At 33.6% G+C, this 19,941-nt stretch overlaps 1 protein-coding gene across 6 annotated transcripts in view; it reads left to right on the top strand.

Moving 5' to 3' along the window:
- The first annotated feature begins 777 nt into the window (after positions 1-777).
- Positions 778-19,941, top strand: part of LOC111051598 (sushi, von Willebrand factor type A, EGF and pentraxin domain-containing protein 1) — a 98,553-nt gene continuing 79,389 nt past the window's right edge. For 5 of the 6 annotated variants that reach the window (XR_005573191.1, XM_039442519.1, XM_039442522.1 and 2 more), the window contains exons 1-3: positions 778-937; positions 7,219-7,430; positions 9,500-9,602. Coding sequence is in view for 5 of the 6 variants with exons in the window: in XM_039442519.1 (XP_039298453.1) it covers positions 859-937; positions 7,219-7,430; positions 9,500-9,602 (394 nt within the window). In the remaining variant the exon portion in view is untranslated. The remainder of the gene's footprint in view (positions 938-7,218; positions 7,431-9,499; positions 9,603-19,941) is intronic. The other variant, XM_039442523.1, reaches the window with a different exon arrangement.

The raw sequence follows: 19,941 nt of genomic DNA, 5'->3' as shown, positions 1-19,941 counted from the left end.
CTTTAAAGATTTATTTTTATAAATGTTCTATGTTTTTGGAGCTGAAATTGTCGAACTCTTAAGAGACTGTATTTTTACTCAATTTTATTCTATAGTAAAAGTTGCCACATCTGTCAACACATATATAGAACTCTCTCAATGAGCGCTCGTTAATAATAAATAATAATAAAATCGTGACTAACGTAATAATAATTAGTAGTAATAATGCCTCGTGACTAACGTGAAGGGGTGACCGTTTATGGTCAGCACCGCTATAGTTAGCCACCTTTTATTATATACAGTTTTCAAAGCTTTCCGAGCCGCCTAAAACATCATATCTATTAAATCTATTAGGTTTTTTATTAGAACTTAACTTGATCGTCATCATTCACTGCACACTCCCATCTCTTGGACCCCCTTGCGGGCATGTGTTTAGCAAAAAAATGTGTTTCTAATTAAAGTTTTAGGTACACTTTTTTCATTCGCAACACCCTCTCATCTCTTAATCTCTGACTCCCTTGTGGGCATCTGTTTTCAATTAAAGAGGAAGAAAAGAAAACAATTTTCAGTGTCATTTTTCATAGCAGATTAATTATGGAAAAGAAGATGCAAGCTTATGAACAAAACAATACAGTTTGGCCTTTCAACCCTTGGCCAAGTTCAAAGTTGAATATTACCGGCAAGCGCTTGTGGGGGGAATTTTTTATCGATTCTTCCCTTTCCCTACTGCACCTGCTGGTAATGTTGGTAGCTTAGCTGCACAGTCGTTTCCCTGTTTCCCATTTCCCTCCTGGACCCGTAGTTTCATCTGCGATTCCGCGATGTGAGGATGTCTCAAGCTTTGCATCCGTTGGACGAAGATTCCTTAGACGAGTCGATATGAACAGCTGGCGAATAGGATTTGGCGCTTTTTTGTCTATTATGTTGGCAGGCGTGATCGGTGTTTTAGAAGCAGCAGGTGAGGTCTTATTAAAACATGCAAATGAAAATTTATAGTTTCGCCACTTTCAAATGAAAAAAGTAACTTTTTCATGCATGTCAAAGTTCTGATTCATGGAAATCTGTTTTTAATTAAATAAAAAATCGACAACCCACAAAACACTCCCAAGAAGTGTTCAGTCAAAGATAAATTCTTACATATATGAGGGATATATGAATTGAAAATGGAAGTTTTTCTATACTCATGTACTGAACCAACTTTTCTTGTTTGTCATGAACTTTTAGCAATGAAAAATTGTTTGGAAAATGCATAGAAGTTTGTGTCTTGAAAAAGCAGGCTTAACGTCTGAACTTTCTTGTTCAAGAAAGTTCATGCAAGTACAGAAAAAAACTTTTCATTTAGCCTACGCCTACAAATAACAGTCTATAATAATATAATGTTACAAACTATGACATAATTGTTTGTAATAAGAATCATTCTCACAAAAATGGAAATCTTCTGATGCTTTCACAGTGATGAGAACTATTAGACCTATATATATTAGTTTTCCTTCAACTATTAGGAAAATGGATTTTAAAACAGAATTCATTGATCTATTATTGATTGCGTCAATTGCATGATGAATGAATCAAGATTTTAGATGAAAAAATCAAAAGATGATTTATTTTAAAGAAATTACATATAGAAATTGATAAAAATCAGTTATAGATAATGAGTGATATTGGAAAAGTTGATTAAAATAATTAAAGATTACGGTTCTATAATTTAATTCTATCAGTTTTTATCAATTTGCATGATTTTGTTCCAAAAATTTCCAACTTGTTTTTTAGCAGATGCAAAAGTCTTTGCATAATATGAGTATCTAGGTACAAAGACTTGGTGGCAGCTGGCAGCTTCTTATGAATTTTTTGCATGCCTTTTTATGATTATCCACATAATTATATTAACTTCTTGCTCATAGAAATGATGACTCTCTTAACTAAATTTCAGTCTCATTGACTCATATATTATGCTAATGCTGTTATAGATCGTCCTACATTTTTTTGCACTCATAGAATACAGACCCAAAGTATAGGTCATATTATATCGTTGCAATATAGGCCTATGCTTTAGTTCCGAAATGAGATTTCTTTCAGTTTAATAATTTTATCGTTGAATACCATCTATATTACAGTAGTTGCTTAGAAATTTAAAATTTTTCTCTCACCAATTTTTAAATAGTTGCAATTTGTCGCCGCAGTTCATGTTCTGCATTACAATGACTTCAATCGAGTCATTTAGTTATTGAATGCACAATTGAAGAGGGAAGTTTTCCTCACAGATACTTTATCTTATAGAAATCTTTATTTGAACAAGAAATTTTGATGAAACAGTCACAATTACTCGAAATTTGTAGAAAAACTGTCCTCTTTCGATTATCCACTCGAAAGCCATTAATTTTGAATGAAACGACTTGATATTTAACACATTTGAAAACATTCTAGTATATAGACTGTAAGCTCAAACATTGGGCAGCAGAATATATTATAGTGTGGGAGACACTAGCCTCGACCAATGACAGTAGAGCTCAACTATAATTGGTCAACAGCTAATGACCAATCGTCAGGCTTCACCTACACTACATATTATGCTGCTCAATGTTTGAGCTTTCACTAGAGATTGATAATAACCGAAACTAGTATCTCAAATAGTTGTTTTAATAAATACGATATTTTGACAATATCAAGTCGTTTTCATTCAATATGAAAAAGATGAAGAAATATAATATATAAAAATGTATGTTCCACACTTTTACAAAAACACAGAAAGTTGGAGTCATCAATCTTGTTTTTCCTTGCACAAGTTAGGCATTACTGCCTGTTTGAAAACTCTGTCTTTCAGCAATCAACTTACTGTATCTTTTCCTGGGACGTCCCCGATCTTTTTTCCAATACATAGGGGTCCGTTTGGGTATCCGGCTATCACTCATCCTATCACCATGCTCCAACCAGTCACTCCTGTTCACATCTATTCTATTTATTTTATAGCAAAGATGTTGAGCTAAGTCCGTATATCTGTATTCGTGTAGTGATTTCCTCTGCTACATCCATATTAGGAAAATCCATTATTATATAGGATTACATCCATATTCTGCTACATCCAATTATCTTATCTTTCAATCTATTATGTTCTAAGGAGGAGCCTCATCTCCGATGCTTCCAAGCTGCAGCCTGCTCTCATAGTACCCATGTTTCACTTCCATACAATAGTGCAGGTGCCACAATCGTTCTGTGGAAATTTATCCTGGTTTCCTTGGATGAAATATTCTTTAGATTTCAATGGATGGTCCCACATATGTGTTCGAACCTATCCATCTTGTTGCCAGCATCTTAAAATGATGAACGAGATATCAGGTCCATGATATTTGAAATGGGATGCTTGTTCTATAATTTCATTGTTAATCACTATTTTTACTCCTCTTTGCCCTTAAAATGCATTACTCTCGTTTTCCCAGTAGAGAATGTTGAGTTTTACATTATGCATACTATACCGTATTTATTCAACTTGAAAAGAGCTCGCTGAAGGGGATCGTCATTTTCTTGTAATACTATGAGATCATCAGCAAAAAGCAGACATTTCACCTTCTCTCTGTCCATTCCATCTGAGAACTATTAATATTCTAGATAATATTTTTGAAAAATATAGTATTCTCGAATCTCATATATTTCTGAAAAGGATTACTATTCAAGTACTTCCCATAGAAGCAATCAACTAAGAAATATGTAATGTACAAGATTCAATCAATAATTATTCTAGAAAAATCTTTTTTTTGGTTAATGGAGGGGGCGTAGAACCGTATCAAGAAAACTAAGTTCTAAGAAAACTGAAGTAGGGGTACACATTTTTTCATAACTGAAGCTATCTGCACACGAACAATAGAATCTTCCACTAGCTGCTGCGGGAACACGGAATTGGAAATGTCATACAGATACCGTAATAGATTTGAGTTGGGCCTTTCCAATTCCGCAATCCCGAAGCAGCTAGTGGAGGCAACTATTGTCCCTGTATTCAAGCTGCATCAAATGTTGGGGATGTGATCGAAAAAAGGTTTGTTATAACACTATTGTAAAGGATATATTTCTGCTGTCGAATGAATCTAATTTCTACTTCAAGATTTCAAATGACTCATTGAAAAACAAGAAAGTTGTCAGAGAATATCTCTAAAAAAAACAGCAAAACATTTGTCAGTCAAGAAGGCTCAATCCAACCGATAGCCATGTATATCCTCACCCATGTTGATTGCAGAATTTCAAGAACTGAAATCTCATTATTTAAAATGTACTATCATGTAAGAAGTAACTCAATATCTAAGGTCTCCTAATAAATTCCTTCAAAAATATCACGGAGGAATCACCGAGAAAACTCACCAAGGAATCATCCCTTTCCCGTTATACTTCCATTTCATTCCTGAATTTCACATTAAAACGTCAAAAGACTGAACTAGAATCGTTAAAATTCAAATTGGCAGAAGATAGTCAAAAAATTTTGATATTGGTGAGAAACGAATGTTGTTCTGTAAATGAGTCTTAAAATCGCTTTCCGTCGGTTCGGAAGCCAGCTTAAGCTGTAGTGCCTCTCATGTATCCTCATCATTCACTCTCATGTATACACTCATCATCATCATTATCATTACCATTATCTTCATCAACATCATCATCATCATCATCATCATCATCATCCTTCTCTTCACCTACTGTAAATAATACACCTTTTGCTGCATCATCTTCAGCAAACAATTTGAAAATAATGCTTCGACCTTTTCTTTCATTTCTTTTTGAGGTGTTACGCTGATGGAATTTCCTCTTCACCCTTGAGCGTTACGTGATTTGGAAGCACTCACTGAACTTATTTATTACTAGTATGATCCTTCAACAGCAATCCTATATCACAAACTATCATGGAAATGCCAACTCGAAAAACTTATTTGTATTGATAACTATAATTCAATATTCACAAATGAGACGTACTGTATTACCCAAATTTCGAAATATAAATTGATTAAATATTGATGCAGAAAATGAAATAATATTTCAATACACATCAAGTGAATAATTATTCATCATCTAACTAATGATAACTTTTCACATCCATGCTCCATGTATGATGGTTAAAAATTATGATTTGAATGCTCCATGTCTATTAATTAAAATCATCGTTTGGTTTTGCAACAATTACATCTATCACCACTTTAATATTAAAAAATATTATTTATTATTTTACTTTATAAAGTATAGTTTAGGGAAATTTTACACTCTATAGTGAGGTCCACGTTATAATGGCAGTGGAGAAAGATAGGGGAACAACCTTGCCGATCCTCTGTCTTGTGAATGCCATCTGTAGACGGTAGCTGATACAGGTTTATTGATGCAATATTAAATTTTCATTCTCGTTTGAATTAATCAATTATATTTTATTAAGCAAGAAATAATATTTTTCAATAATTTAATAATGAATTTTCATGATTAAGATAAAATATTTTGTTAATAATTTATTATTGATTATACATTGTTAAAAGACGATCTTACAACAGAGCAAAGCGAGAAAGAGATAGCGCTATCCGCTTTGTTGAATGATAGACAAGGATAGCAATACCATTGCTAATTAAACACTGCCATTATAACGTGGACCTTACTATAGTAGCCAAGACATCCTAGTATACACCCTTGTATAATACTACATTGGATTATTTTCATTATGTAAAGGTTCCTATTACATAGAATGATTAATCAAACATTATTATCAAATTCCTCCAATTTTCTAAATTCCACAAATCATATATGCCTACACTATTGTCTTTCTACTCCGTCTTCTATTTCATCAATGGATTTTGAACAATATGGGCTTGAACTATATCAGCCTATATTAAACTAGCTTGGTAATATCATGCATGATAAACATCAACCACCACAATCTATTCAAACGTTGGCTTTGATTGCCCTCATGAAAGCAGTATTCAATACAAGTATAATAGGCCTAATTAACGATCCAGGTAGTCAATATTCTGTATAATTATAGTAGCTTCAGCAACCTCTAACCAACAGCAATTTCCTGCTTCCAAGTTTCTCACATTAATTTGTTGTATTCATCAGCATCGATAAATAATTTACATATTATATTGTAGGTGTTCTATATATTCTTTCACATGATTCCAATAACTCGATGGTAGTCTATTTTCATACATTATGAAGATGGATAACTACGTGGTATAAGTGGCATCTGATTGTACCTTTTAGTTTATTATAGTCATATCGTATTCATCAGAAACGGTAATAGACTCAATTCCCCTTTTACTTATGAAAATTGAATAGGTTGAATACATTCACACCCATCACACCTAATTGGGCCTTCGTAATGTTATCCTTCAAAATTACATCAAATGTTATCCTTTGGACCTTTCAAGGAATATTCTCAATTCAATAACCACAGTGATTTGTAATCATTATCAGAACTCAGCTAATTCAAAACATCGTTCATGGTAGGTGAAAAATCCCTATTTTACCTATTAATTTCAAGCTATTTAACGTTATATTTTTTTGTCATTTATGTATTCAATCTCCATTGAATCAGACAATCTCTCACTTATATGCAGAGTTCTCGAATCCAATCTGATATTCGTTGATTTCGATCCAATAATGGTCAAATGATTTCCATCATGGACATTCTCATGAACTGTTTCATCATTTCAAATTCCTTATCAAAGTTTCAGATTCCTCTTGACATCCTTTAAATTTACATTGTAACAAGTATGCCTACAAATCTGTTATATATGACCTCCACCTTGGTATCTTGGTACTAACTTGTAAAAATATTTTCCACAGATGAACAAATTTGGAGATGATGTAATCACATACTTCTCTAATTTTAAAAGAATTCTGAAAACGGAGTTACTTTGCTAACAATAAATTTTCAAACACATTCAGTTCCACATACTTGCTTTTGGATATTTTTTATGAGGTGACGATTTTTTATTTTCATGCATGTCCATAATTCCAACAAGAGTTGAACTTTGAACCCTTCCTCTGCCCGTGAATAATGGCTGTTCTCCTATTTTTGTTTTGATCTTGTAACTGCTACTGAAAAAATGCTAAACTTTACAGTATTTCTGTAGGCCCTAAGCTAAATTATTGAAAGCACCGCTAAATTGGACGATGACACCTTCATCGTAAAAAATAATTCTTAGACCTTCAACTTTTTTCTCTAATATTCAATTTTTGACCTTTCCTTTGCTCCTATGGCAGTTTGTATGTTATCTGTTGCAGAGAATGGTCAGCCTGCTTCCTATCAGGTGCATCCCTCATCGATCGCTTCGCTTAAGGCAGCTGGTGCCAAAGCACCTGATGATGATGACGATGATGATGACGAAGACTACAAGGATGATGGAGGCCTAGATGATGATGGCAGAATTTACAAGAATCCACGAAACTCGCCGAGTCCTGATTGCCCCAGAGACGAGGAACTAGCTCTCTTCTTGGTGAGTGGAGTATTACTTTTCCAATTCCACCAATAGACCAACTTTATTAGTTACATAGGTTTTGTAACATATAATATAAATGGTACAGATGTTTTAAGATAGGATATATCAAAGTAAATTGGTAAAGTGAAATAGAAGCAATATTGGCAGTTCCACACAATTTATATGAGTCTATAGATCACTGATGATGATGACTTAAGTGCATTGAAACTTCAGTCTGGCTCAAATAAATTATGTGGAACTGACAATATCGCATCTATCTCACCTTAATATGGAGAATTTCCACAACATCTCTGTTTATAGTGTAAACTAAATTGTTTAGTAGGATATGCTTTGTGGATTGAAATGAAGTTCTTCCATTTTCCTATCATAGAAATCTTTTAATCAATTCTTCCAATAACTTATCAATTACTATGCAACTGCTGAAGTTACACCACTGTTCTAGGTTATTGGTGCATTTTTCAAATGTTCGCAATTGAGGAAACAGGAAATAGTACAATAGAAACTGCTTCTAAATTAGCTCCTGTTCTTGGTGAATGGAGTATTATTCAGTTTTCGAAATTGATAAACTAATTACGGGTCTATCCAAACTGCTTTTGGTGATTGGGATATATTTTGAAATTTCCAATATGGAAGAAATATAGTAAACAGCAAAATTATCACCTTGAAAGGATTTCTCCTAATGGTGTGTACAGATTTGGGCGCCACGAACACACGCGAATATCACTTTTCATCAGCTTATGCTACGCTTATATATCTGTACCTTACTGTTTCTGTACAAATACAGATATAATCAGGTGATGAAAAGTGAAATGCGCGTGTTCGTGGTGCTCAAGTCTGTACGCAGCTTAAGAGAATCACCTTGTAGAGGAGAATTTGTCCACGTAGACAAAACCATCTAATCTCACAGATTAGATGATCGCTTTGCTCTCGGTTTACCCGTTGGATGGATAATGGATATCTGGTTGAGGACAGCCCTGTACTGCTAAAGCGGGCCCATTCACTATCCGACTGTTGGTTCAATATTATTGGACCGGTAGTAAGTCTGATCTTTCGCCACTCTCTCTCACTGACGTTCCAACTCAACTCTGACTTGGCGGCTGGCCTTGGGAAGTCGGATGAATTGGACCTCTATCTGATCCAACTCGTCCAGCTAGAAATCCAACATTAAACACAACATCAACAACCCCATTCACGATCCGACGACGAATACAACTTTGAATGTTGGACCTGTAGTTGGACAATAAATAGGATGGTGAATGGCCTGCTTATCAAAGCCAGATATCAGACATGAAATTCAAATTTGAAAATCACTTCCATGTGGTTCAGAACCACCCTCGTCTCATCATCTGCACCCAGCATGAATCTTACTTTAAAAAACTGAGTAATAAGCAAATTTAATTTTTACCTTTGATTTTCCGTAAAAATATACATTGCTTTTTATTTGTGTTTTGAATGATAAATGAAAGTTGGCAAGTCATACGTGTTTTTCTATCTGTACCTCCAGTAACCTATTTCAAGTGTGCCAGACTCTACCTACAATCAACAAATTTGTAGACCTGCTCTATAGCATAACACTCAATCATCATTTCACTGTGTTCTGGCAGAAATCTCTGCTCTCGTCTGCCAATCTAAGTAATCCATTTCAAAATACATCTTTATTTCCTTTGAGCAATGAATGCATCTAAATTTTCAACTCTAGTATGATCGTTTTGCATGGTTGAACTGGAACACTGGAAAGAATGAATAACTAGACGTTTTTTTACGTAAAATATGTGAATTAAGACATTGACTCTCATTCCCTTACTCGTTGATCCACCCCATTAACAAATTTTAGATATGAGTAAACTGGAGCTAGATTTGTGAAAATTATGAGTTACGCATAATTTAAAATGAACCCATTTCAGAATATAGAATCTACTGATAATATTACTACAAGTCATAACTTATAGATTCAGGATAAAATTCTGTCTTCTCTCTAAACGGATTAGTAGACAGACGCTGTATGATGAATTCATTATTTAAAATACAAATAGAGATAAGATTTCGTTGTATTTTCTGGTGTTTAGGGACAAAAATGTCTCAGGAAATGCTCTTCCGATGAGGATTGCAAGAGCAAAAAGAAAAAGTGCTTGTGCGACGGATCCTGCGGCCTCTCATGCATCAAACCTGGTGAGCTTCTCATACATTTTCCTCATAATTTTTTAGTTTGTTTTTCTTATATTATCAACTGAATTTAGATTTCCTGTTGAATTATATTGATATGCGAAATAGTTTAGAATTATAAATAATGTATAATTTACAATAGACTACTACAATGGAATAACCTTAAATCTATTTGCTGTTGTGGAGGTGCTGTTGTGGTAGAGGACAGAAATATTTTCATCCATATTGAATGATAACGACTTGACATAATCAAAATCTAATTTATTCTTATTTTAGTTTATTACGGTTATTTTAATTTGAACAAAATGATTCGATATTGTCAAAACAATCAATTTATAAAAAAAAATTGAGATACTAGTTTCGTTTGTTACTCCATTATCTAGTAAGTGAAAGCATAAACATTGAGCCGCAGAATATACAGCTTGTTTGTTCCTACAATTGGCCATTAGTTGTTGACCAATGAAGATTGAACTCTACTGTCATTGGCCGAGACTACTAGACGTAGACACGCCCAAGTATTCCAAACATAGTCATGAGAACCGTTGGAATAGTTGGTCTTGTCTAGTCTCGGCCAATGACAGTAGAATGGTTTCACATTTGAGGTTATTTTAATTGAAACAGAACGAATTACTGTCAAAACCACTTATTTATTTACACAATTTGAGATACTAGTTTCGGTTGTTACATCATTATCAATGTCTAGTTAACTGAAAGCTTAAGTGCTTTCACTATCACTTTTCCATGCCAGAAACTTGGTACTTTAATTTGGTTATTCCACTTTTAAAAGAAGGTTTTCATTAGATTGCAGAGATTACACTATCACTTTTCCATGACAGAAACTTGGTACTTTAATTCGGTTATTCCACTTTTAGCTTGAGCGCAAATGAAAACTTTATTTTTGAAAATGAACTATGGACTATGAAATGTGAATGGAGTTATATAAATGTAAATTGACCTATTTTATTTTATGATAGTAGGAGCTAAAGCTAAACGTGGAATAACCGAATTAAAGTACCAAGTTTCTGGCATGGAAAAGTGATAGTGTAATCTCTGCAATCTAATGACACTTTCTTTTTGAAAATGAACTATGGACTATGAAATGTGAATGAAGTTATATAAATGTAAATTGATCTATTTTATTTGATGACAATAGAGCTCAAGCTTCATTGGTCAAAAGCGAATGGCTAGGGCTTCAACTATAAATAGCAATACCATTTATTCTGCTGCTCTTTGTTTAAGCTTTCAGTGTACTAGGGATTGATAATGATGTATCAACCGAAACTAGTATCTCAAATTGTTTAAATAAATAAGTGTTTTTGACAATAATTCGTTCTGTTTTAATTAAAATAACCTCAATTATGAAATCAGCTGTCAGAATTATCTATATTCATATAGAGATTTCTGATTAGTATGGTATTGTCCAATGTATCCGATTAGAATAACTGGAACAAATATATAAAATAAAATAGACCAATTCACATTTATATATCTTCATTCACACTTTATAGTCCATAGTTCATTTTCAAAAAGAAAGTTTTCATTAGATTGCAGAGATTACACTATCACTTTTCCATGCCAGAAACTTGGTACTTTAATTCGGTTATTCCACTTTTAGAAGTTTTCCCGTTGAGTTTCTATGCTTTGATATAGTATTTTTGAAAGTACTGTATTATCCTTGTAAATGAATGGGAAGTTACAGTGAACGTACACTATCCTACTTGGTAAGGAACCTCTTGGTTTTGAAAGTAGAGTGCAATTTGAAAATCCTCATCTTCCCTAATGGATGTCAACTGACTTAGTAAAATCTGAAAGCAAAGCATATTAGAGTGAGAGAGAGAGAGAGAGAGAGAGAGAGAGAGAGAGAGAGTGGGAGAGACCGTGTTGCGAAATTTAATGGACCCAACGAAGAATGGAGACCATAATCATATTTGAGGATAGAAAAGCTTTTAAAACGTTTGTGCGAGCATACAAAATCGCGGAGAGACAAGATGTCTTCTGACACTTTAGAGGAAGATTAGATAGCAGATTGGAAGGGTTCAGCCTTCCTCTGAAAAGATAGGAACAATGTCTGTTGAGTGGTAAGAATTAAAATCATCCCATCAGAGAGAACACTCATTGACAGCTTTCACTGTTGATCAAATTTAGGCATCCATAAATTAAAAGGATTCTGTAACTTGAAAATTGTTTTGGAAATGAATGCTACTCTGAATATGTTTTTAGTAATGTATATTTTGTAAGAAAAACAATGAAACATATAAAGAATTTTGAGATCGAACTAAAAATGATCTTTGTGACTTTTGTGGGATATTCTCCTCGCATTCAAAATCAATATGATAGTCAATAGTCATAGTTGATCAAGTTGAATTCACTACAACAAAATTTGGAAATAAGTTGAAAACTACCTATGGACAGAATAGCCAATGCTGGGAGCGTTAATGGGATTCAGCAAAAGCTAGGTCAATATCTATGGTTTTGTGAAGAAATTTTTTTTTTGGAAACTCATGATGTTTATTCAACATGATATACTAAGCAAAACATTTATACAAAGCAAAATAACTTTTGTTACCAATCCTGATTCAAATTCCCCAGTCTTTTTTGCCCTTAAAATCTATTTCCACTTGCTCCATCACATATTACTCCATGAACTGGAGAATCGTGTAACGTCAACAACTTGAACAAGTTTCGTGGTTCCATCTACTTGTTGATGTGATTAGGAGAGAACACAGTTACGCTCCAGTTTCAGTTAATAAAGTTCTAACGTCTTTCTGTGGCATTAGAACAGCAAATGGCTATTAGCAGGGGTGAATATTCAATTATTGTTGTCATTCAAAGCTGCAGTAGGCCTACACAACATGTGCGACTAAATTTACTCAGTTGTAGATGTTATCGTCTCTATTTTAACATGTTTAAGTGATAATGGATAAGTTTGCAATTTGCAATTTATATCTATTCTGATCGTAGTCCTTGTAATTAGCGTTACTGTTCTTTCTGTTCATCTGGAGGCCTGTATATATACAAACCTTCTGATTTAGTTTTTGAGTGAAATGAATGGGTGAATCGAAACCATCGATTTCACACAACAAAGAAAAAAATCTTTATTAAGCCAAGTTAAGGATTTCAAGTCCTCTCTACCACTCAACCTCAATCGAAAAGCTCAAATTGAAATATGAAAAAGTTGCAGTGTTTTCAATTATTCATTTATTAATTTTGCATTGCAATATTCTCTAGAAACGAATTGTCTAGAATGCATTTATTATTACGACTCACATTTGATTGGAAAGGACCGTTACCATTCGAGAGAATTATGAATATTGCCTTTGTAATTTTTCATTTATGAATCGGAATCGTAAAATCTTGTAAACGAAAATTATTTTTGTTTTCGTCGTGAAAAGAGTCAGCTACATTTAAGATGTTGCAATACATATATTTATGATCAAAAAGTACAATGTTTTATAGTGATTGTGGGATTAAGAAGATGTAAAGTTCATCAACCTTGAAAAATCAAGGTTGAATAGTACTTGGTTGATTAAATGAATAGATTATTGTTATATCTTTCACTAGCCGGCAAGCTCGCTTCGCTCGCCTTATCCGTCTAGCGGACTCCTGGCTGAATCATTTAGAGATGAGAACAGCAGCCTCTCTTCGCTTCGCTCGCCTGCATTCTTAATTTGAGCTTGCTTCCTTTTTTTCAAATCAACAAATCAAATCAAATTGTTTATTTCCTACATTGTAACATAACTGAGTATAAACTCTTGTTGATAAATATGAAGTTTATAATACATTTATATAAAAAATACATGTCCATGATTACGAACTGTAGCTGTTAAATTTATAACTCCTAATACTTAATATCTATTTTAGCTGTAAATAACTATTACTGTTGAATAGGAGGAAGGTCCCCGCATGGGCCTACTGTCAAAATAGTCAAATACAGACTTTCAGGCTCAATTCAATGACCAGCTGACAGAGACCACAGGTAAACACTGGAAAACGACGATTTTGGTCGTATCGCTAGTGAACTATTGAAGCAAAAACACTGATTTTGGGTGTGACTTCGGTGAAATTTTGAAGATCTTCCAACTCAAAGTTTCTAGAAGCTAGCTGAAAATCTGTACTAAATTTGCAGATTATCTGTTTATTTGCCCTTTATAAAGCTGAGAAAACGCGAATGGAAGCTGGAAAAACGCCGATTTCTGGCGTAATAACAAGTCCTTCAACTACGGTAACTCATATGCACGGATGCACCTCATCTGAACCTATGTAATGTACTAAATCTGAAAATTTTCTCTCGATTAGTTCTTGAAAAATCTGAAAAACGCTGAAGAACGCTAAAATAGCGCCGTAAAATCGCCTTTCTTGAGTGTATTTTTGGCGTAATTTCAAAGTCCTCTCTAGACAAAATTTCAAGACCCTAGCTGAACTTCTGTACCAGATTTAAACAGTTTCTCTCAATTCGTTCTTGAAGAATCTGAGGAAACTTGAAAAAAACGCTGGGGAACGCCAGGGAGGATCTTTTGCGTTATTTCAAAACCCTTCCAATACAACATTTTCACTCCTTAACTAAGCTTTTGCACTAAATTTCAACAGTTTTTGCCAATTAGTTCTTGAAAAAGCAGAAAAACACTGGAAAATGCAGATTTTGGGCATATCTTCGGAAATTTGATAAAATCCTTTCTTAATAGTGCGCCTCTAGAAGGCCAACTGAACACATATGCCAAATTTGAACGTATTTGGTTCAGAAGATTTTTAGTTCTGTTGATTATGAGTGAGTGAGTGAGTGAATGAATGAATGAATCAGTGCCATTTCGATTTCATTATATATGTAGATTCATAACTGATATTGTTTGTTTGATACCATAAAATTTATGCTCCTTTTTCAGACTGTTTTCATTTTCATTTTTTGGAATACGACCTTTCTCTCTCTCTCTCCTTAATCGAAAAAACATGTAGTGTAAAAACTCATTTGAATTGCATGATTACGAAGCTGAACAGTTCATTTTTCACTCACCAAGTAAACTTGAAAATTGATGGATGGTATATCAATTAATTATACAGAATTAATTTGATTTATCAATGTATGTGATTGATGATCTATTAATCTCTAGGCTGATACGCCCCTTGTAAGAGGATTGAGACTTTCCTCGCCTCGCTTATCGGGGAAAATTCGCTTGATACACCTCAAATTGAAAAGCCCGTTGCCCTATTTTTCAGTTCCACTAAATCCCTTGAAAGCTTCGTTGAACACATTAAAATTTCTGCAGCCTTCCGATGAAGTTAGTCGAGCTGCAGATTTTCCAATGACTGAAAACCTGTTAGTTGGAAAAAACGATGATGTTATCAGTTGATCAATAGAGCCCTGGGAGCTCGAGGTACGTGATCTTCGTGCCCCCGAGTCTGTAGGGGGCAAATGTGGAGCGAGTGAGATAGTGTGCGAGAAAGGAGGCGGCAGACGCTCTCTTTTTCACAAGAGAAAATCGGTGGTGCCTGGTATGTAAGGCACGTTCACTGATCGTTCTTCCGATTGACACTACTGAAATAATGTCGCTCTGCAGTTGCTAGCAAATCCAATATTCGTACGAGTTTCTGCAACAGTCTCTCGATCAAATAAAACTGTTCTCGGTGAAAAAAAAACAAAAAACGTTGATGCCGTTTCCTTTAGCTCTGCTGAACTTGTCTGGAAAAACTTATAATTGAAAACTGTTATCCATGGCCAAAAAATCGATAAAAGTCAGAGAGAAAACAAATTATTCTATTCACTACGAATTTCAATCTTCACCTCTGGAAAAGTGATTGGTCATTGAAATCCAATGATATATCTCTTTTTATTGATGTATGCCCTATTCTATACGTTGCATGTTACTAATTAAATGTCAGTTGTTTGGAGAGCGTAAATTTAACTGGGGATGTGATATAGTGATTGAGGAAGGAGATGTTGGGTATGTTAATATACGCGCTTGAATGCCAGTAATGGCTAAATGCCAGCCTGATCTCATCTACGTGAAACATCTCAATTATTCAGAACCCACATTGTACTGGCCCTGCTTCTAGGAACCCGTGTAGAATGGAAATGAAAGTGTAATAGGATAGGGAATAGGAGATTGGACGAAGAAATTCTATCTAACAGGAAATTTCCGGAAAAAGTGGAATAGCTTCTAATTCAAATAAATGAGGTAGCTAGTAATTAAACTTCGTGAGAAGTTTGAGAAAAAAGGTGGCAGACCATTCTTACTTTCCCTGCTGTAATAGAGTATGTATGAAAGAGGGATGGGGAAAGTTGAAGTTGAAAGACGTTGAAGGGATGGGAATGTGTGAGGAGAAAGAAGAAAATGATCAAAAAAAGAAGGAAGAGACCAAGAAGGAAGAGGAGGAGAAGGGGAATGGATAAGGAAGAGTTGAGGAGACGATTAAGAAGAATAAGAAGAAGAGGAATAAGGATGACAAAGAGAAGAAAAACTAAACGAAAGTTTATGGAGAAAAAGAGGAGGAGAAAAAATAACATGGAATTAAAGAAGATTGCTAGAGAGGAGTAATCAGCTTAAAAGATAAGACCCAGGAAAAGGAAATTAAAGTTCACAATTCAAAACGGAAGAGCTTGATAATGGGAAACAGCAGGATAAGGAGAGAAAAAGAAGAAAGAAAAATATTCGAGAGGGGAAGAATTTTAAAAAGAAAATAAGAAGATGGAAAAGGAGAAGAATGCAAAAATGCAGTTGTAGAAAAGAATAGAGAATAGGAGAGAGGTTAGGATAGGTTGTAAGAAGTAGCAGGATGCAAGATGCGAAAAATATATAAATTTAATAATATTTTAAATTCAGAATCGAATATACAGGAAGAGAATAAATTATGCATGCGTCTGAAAAGCAGCAAAATGGAAAGAAAAAGAGAAAACAGATGAAGAAGTAATACAAATTTAAGAAGTAATATTGCCTGTATTGTATGACTATGATTTTTCGACAGTAAAAAGGTACAAAAGGACGGAAATTTGTTTAAGGAAATGTGTTGAGTGATTATAATTTTATACAGATTGCAATACAGTTCTAAAAAAACCTTCCACCTGAAGCTACCTGATCCTTTCTTCAATTTACTTTGCAGACACTATACAAATCAACGCATGACTACCGTAGCCCACTAGTGAATATGAAATAAACTCAAATGAAATGAAAATATTCTTTATTAGATGTACTTTACTATTCAACCTTGACACAAGAGTACTTTGTTTTTCAATATGTAGAGTTATATATTATGAGTATACATTGACGAATTTTAAAATAAAAACTCATTCCACAGCTAATCTGAGCCATATGTATTTTCAATTTATTCTTTATATGAATGAAACAAAACTAATCTAACAAACTGTATTAACACTATAGGAACCAAATTAATATGTTGACAGTGGTGATATGATCAAATTCGCCATATCAGCGAACCTGATGAGATTTAAATATTCAAGTTTGCCTGACACTGTTGATAACTAGCTCAATTACAATGAAGCAGTTAATCAAAGTTTGGCGTATGGTGTGGTAGGTCATTCATGAAGCATGGATCCATCACTCTCTGTAACTATAAATTGAAGTGAAGCCGGTGCAGAGAGAAAGGCAATACTGGAATGGTCCCAAGAGAAACATAGCTACTGAAATTGGACCTGTAGGGCAATATAGAGACCGTGAAAGAACACTATTGCTCCTCTCCTTGCACATTAGAGCATCTCCCAATTGCCTCTGCTATATACTTACCATACATATATAAATTCGGGCTATTAATCTTTCTCTGACTGTTGGCCGCTATTTCGCCGCTGAATATATAACGTTGAATCTCCTCTTAACTACTTCTACTGGTCCATAATTTATTGCAAATTTCCCATCCGGAGGATAAACGTAAAGCGCTGCTACCAGTGCCTAGCAACTTTATAAAGGTCACAAAAAACAGCTTCGGTGTATTCCCTAATGTAACATTTATGTAGCTCGAACAATACAGAATCGCTGTATTTTAACGTAACTTTATGCTTCTGCGGAAAGATGTACCACATCCAGGAGAATTGAGATATTTCGTTACTAGATAAGTTACCAGGCTACTATAGCATCAGTCCATAATATTACATATATTTTGTATGCGTCCTGAGATAGTAAACTAATGATTAAGTACTTAATTCAATGACAACTATTTCATATAATCCAAGAAAAAATACTCCAGATGAGTTTAATAATATTTTCATTGGCAAAAGTTTAAAATACTCAGCAGTCTTGGAAGTGGAAGTAGACTGAAAAAATGACCAATATTCTCAGAGATATTAGGTATTAGATACTATATTATAATATTAAATACAATATTAGATAGAAGAATACTATTAGAGATATAAAGGCTGTAATGCCTATGATTCCTTGTTCATAGTTGTATCCCTGATTCCCAGCACAGTCATATTTGTATGCTGGGATTGCTTTATCTCCACCACCATAATAGTAAGTCATCATATCTCCTTCAATGTTAGGAGACCTACCTCCTTATTGTTACTCTTCCTCCTTTAATCTAACTTGATTATAATAATGCGCTATATCAGCTTGATTCTCACATCCATCATTATAATATTCGGTTCCTTCGTATCGATTAGTTTCCGACTTGAATGGTGAGTTTGAACTCTTTCCCACTTCGGTCTTTATTTAGAGTGGGTTTCGAACTCCCTCACTCTATACGGTATTTTGCCCGGCGCCAATCAATTACTATGAATTGATAAAATTGAACTAATAAAATTGAATTGATTTGAATTGATAAAATTAATTACTTTACTGTAACTTCACTCACTGAACTAATAATAGTATAGAAGAAAAGATACAAAGAGATAGATCAGGGTCGTGTGTAAGGGAATGTACGAAGTGAAAGGCAAAACAAAGGTTAATTATGAATTTATTATTGAACTTTAAATTTATATGAATTTATAAAAAATTGATCAAAAATATAGTAATGATTAGATATAAATACAAGATGATTAAGTTTTCGAAAATATTACAGTTCAAGTTTTAATTTTATACAACAAAATTTAACAAACAGTTCTTATTACTTTTATCAGGTCACTTGAAAAATAAGTAATTAAATCAAAATATTGAACAACTCTAGTTAAAAATATGATTATAGTCAGAAATAAGAGAATTGATAAATTTTGAAGAATGAATGTGATTAGGGGAGCCTTGCTTTAAGAAACTATTATTTGTGCTTAGAAGAAAATTTCAACTGTAAGCTTCAAGAAGTTAATTAAAACTGTATCTACAGATTTGTATTTAGAAGAGCTAAATAATTAAATTTGCTGTTTACTTTGATGCTATGTAATTTGATATAGTTATTTGGGCTTTTTAGGGTGGGGTGGTGTGGATTTTAAATGAGAAAAATTGAAAATTCTAAATACAATCTTTACCTGGCTCAGTCAATTCCCTATAGGATAATTGAAGTCTGAAACCAAAAACTCACTCCTACACTGAACACAGCAACTCAACTGCCTCTAACTGCCACTCAAATGCCACTCTGCAACTAACTTGCAAGGCATCGTCTGCCTGTTTATATACTAGAACCATGATTTTCCACCCCTCATCACCCTTCGCCCTCTAGCTCCGCCTACCCTCAAACTCATCAGCTAATATTCTGCTTACAAATTGAATTCAAATATCAATTTGAATTCACTATAATGTTTATTATGTTATATCATTTTTAACTATGGCTCCCCTTCATTATTAAAACAAATGATATCATATATTTTATCAATATTTAAACTCTAAAGTTTGGATACTGACAATTGAATGCATTGATTTGATTAATACAGTGATCAATCTTATAAATCTGATATGGCAAATATTTCAATAATAAATACATGAAATGAACAAAATACAATGTCATACAGTACATCATTACAATTGAGTTGAATAAATCAAATTAATGAGATACCAATTAATTACTACTTAATTAATTAAGCAGGTTTCTTATACTCATTGTCAACATGTTTCAATCAAATATACCTAATTTATTCTATTTACAAATTTGTCCTTAGCCTATGAATTCGGATTCAACTAACTTAATTAGCTTATAATAATTATTAAATTATAATTTATTGTACAACATTATTTGTTGAATACTTTATACATATAGCCTAATCTACTTCATGACCTAATTTATAAATACATTTACTCATATATCATGTTTATCGTTTTATGTGATCACCATTCAAATAATTGATCATCAAATAATTGCTTCAATAATATTCATATGCTAACCACGTGGTAAAATTGTAGCATATGCTAACCACGTGGTTACATTGTAAACTAACTTAAATATCTATATTTACTTCTCTCCTAACTATATATCT

Source organism: Nilaparvata lugens, chromosome X (assembly GCF_014356525.2).
Source record: "Nilaparvata lugens isolate BPH chromosome X, ASM1435652v1, whole genome shotgun sequence".
NCBI classification, from domain to species: domain Eukaryota; kingdom Metazoa; phylum Arthropoda; class Insecta; order Hemiptera; family Delphacidae; genus Nilaparvata; species Nilaparvata lugens.
This window is presented reverse-complemented; position numbering and strand designations above follow the sequence as displayed.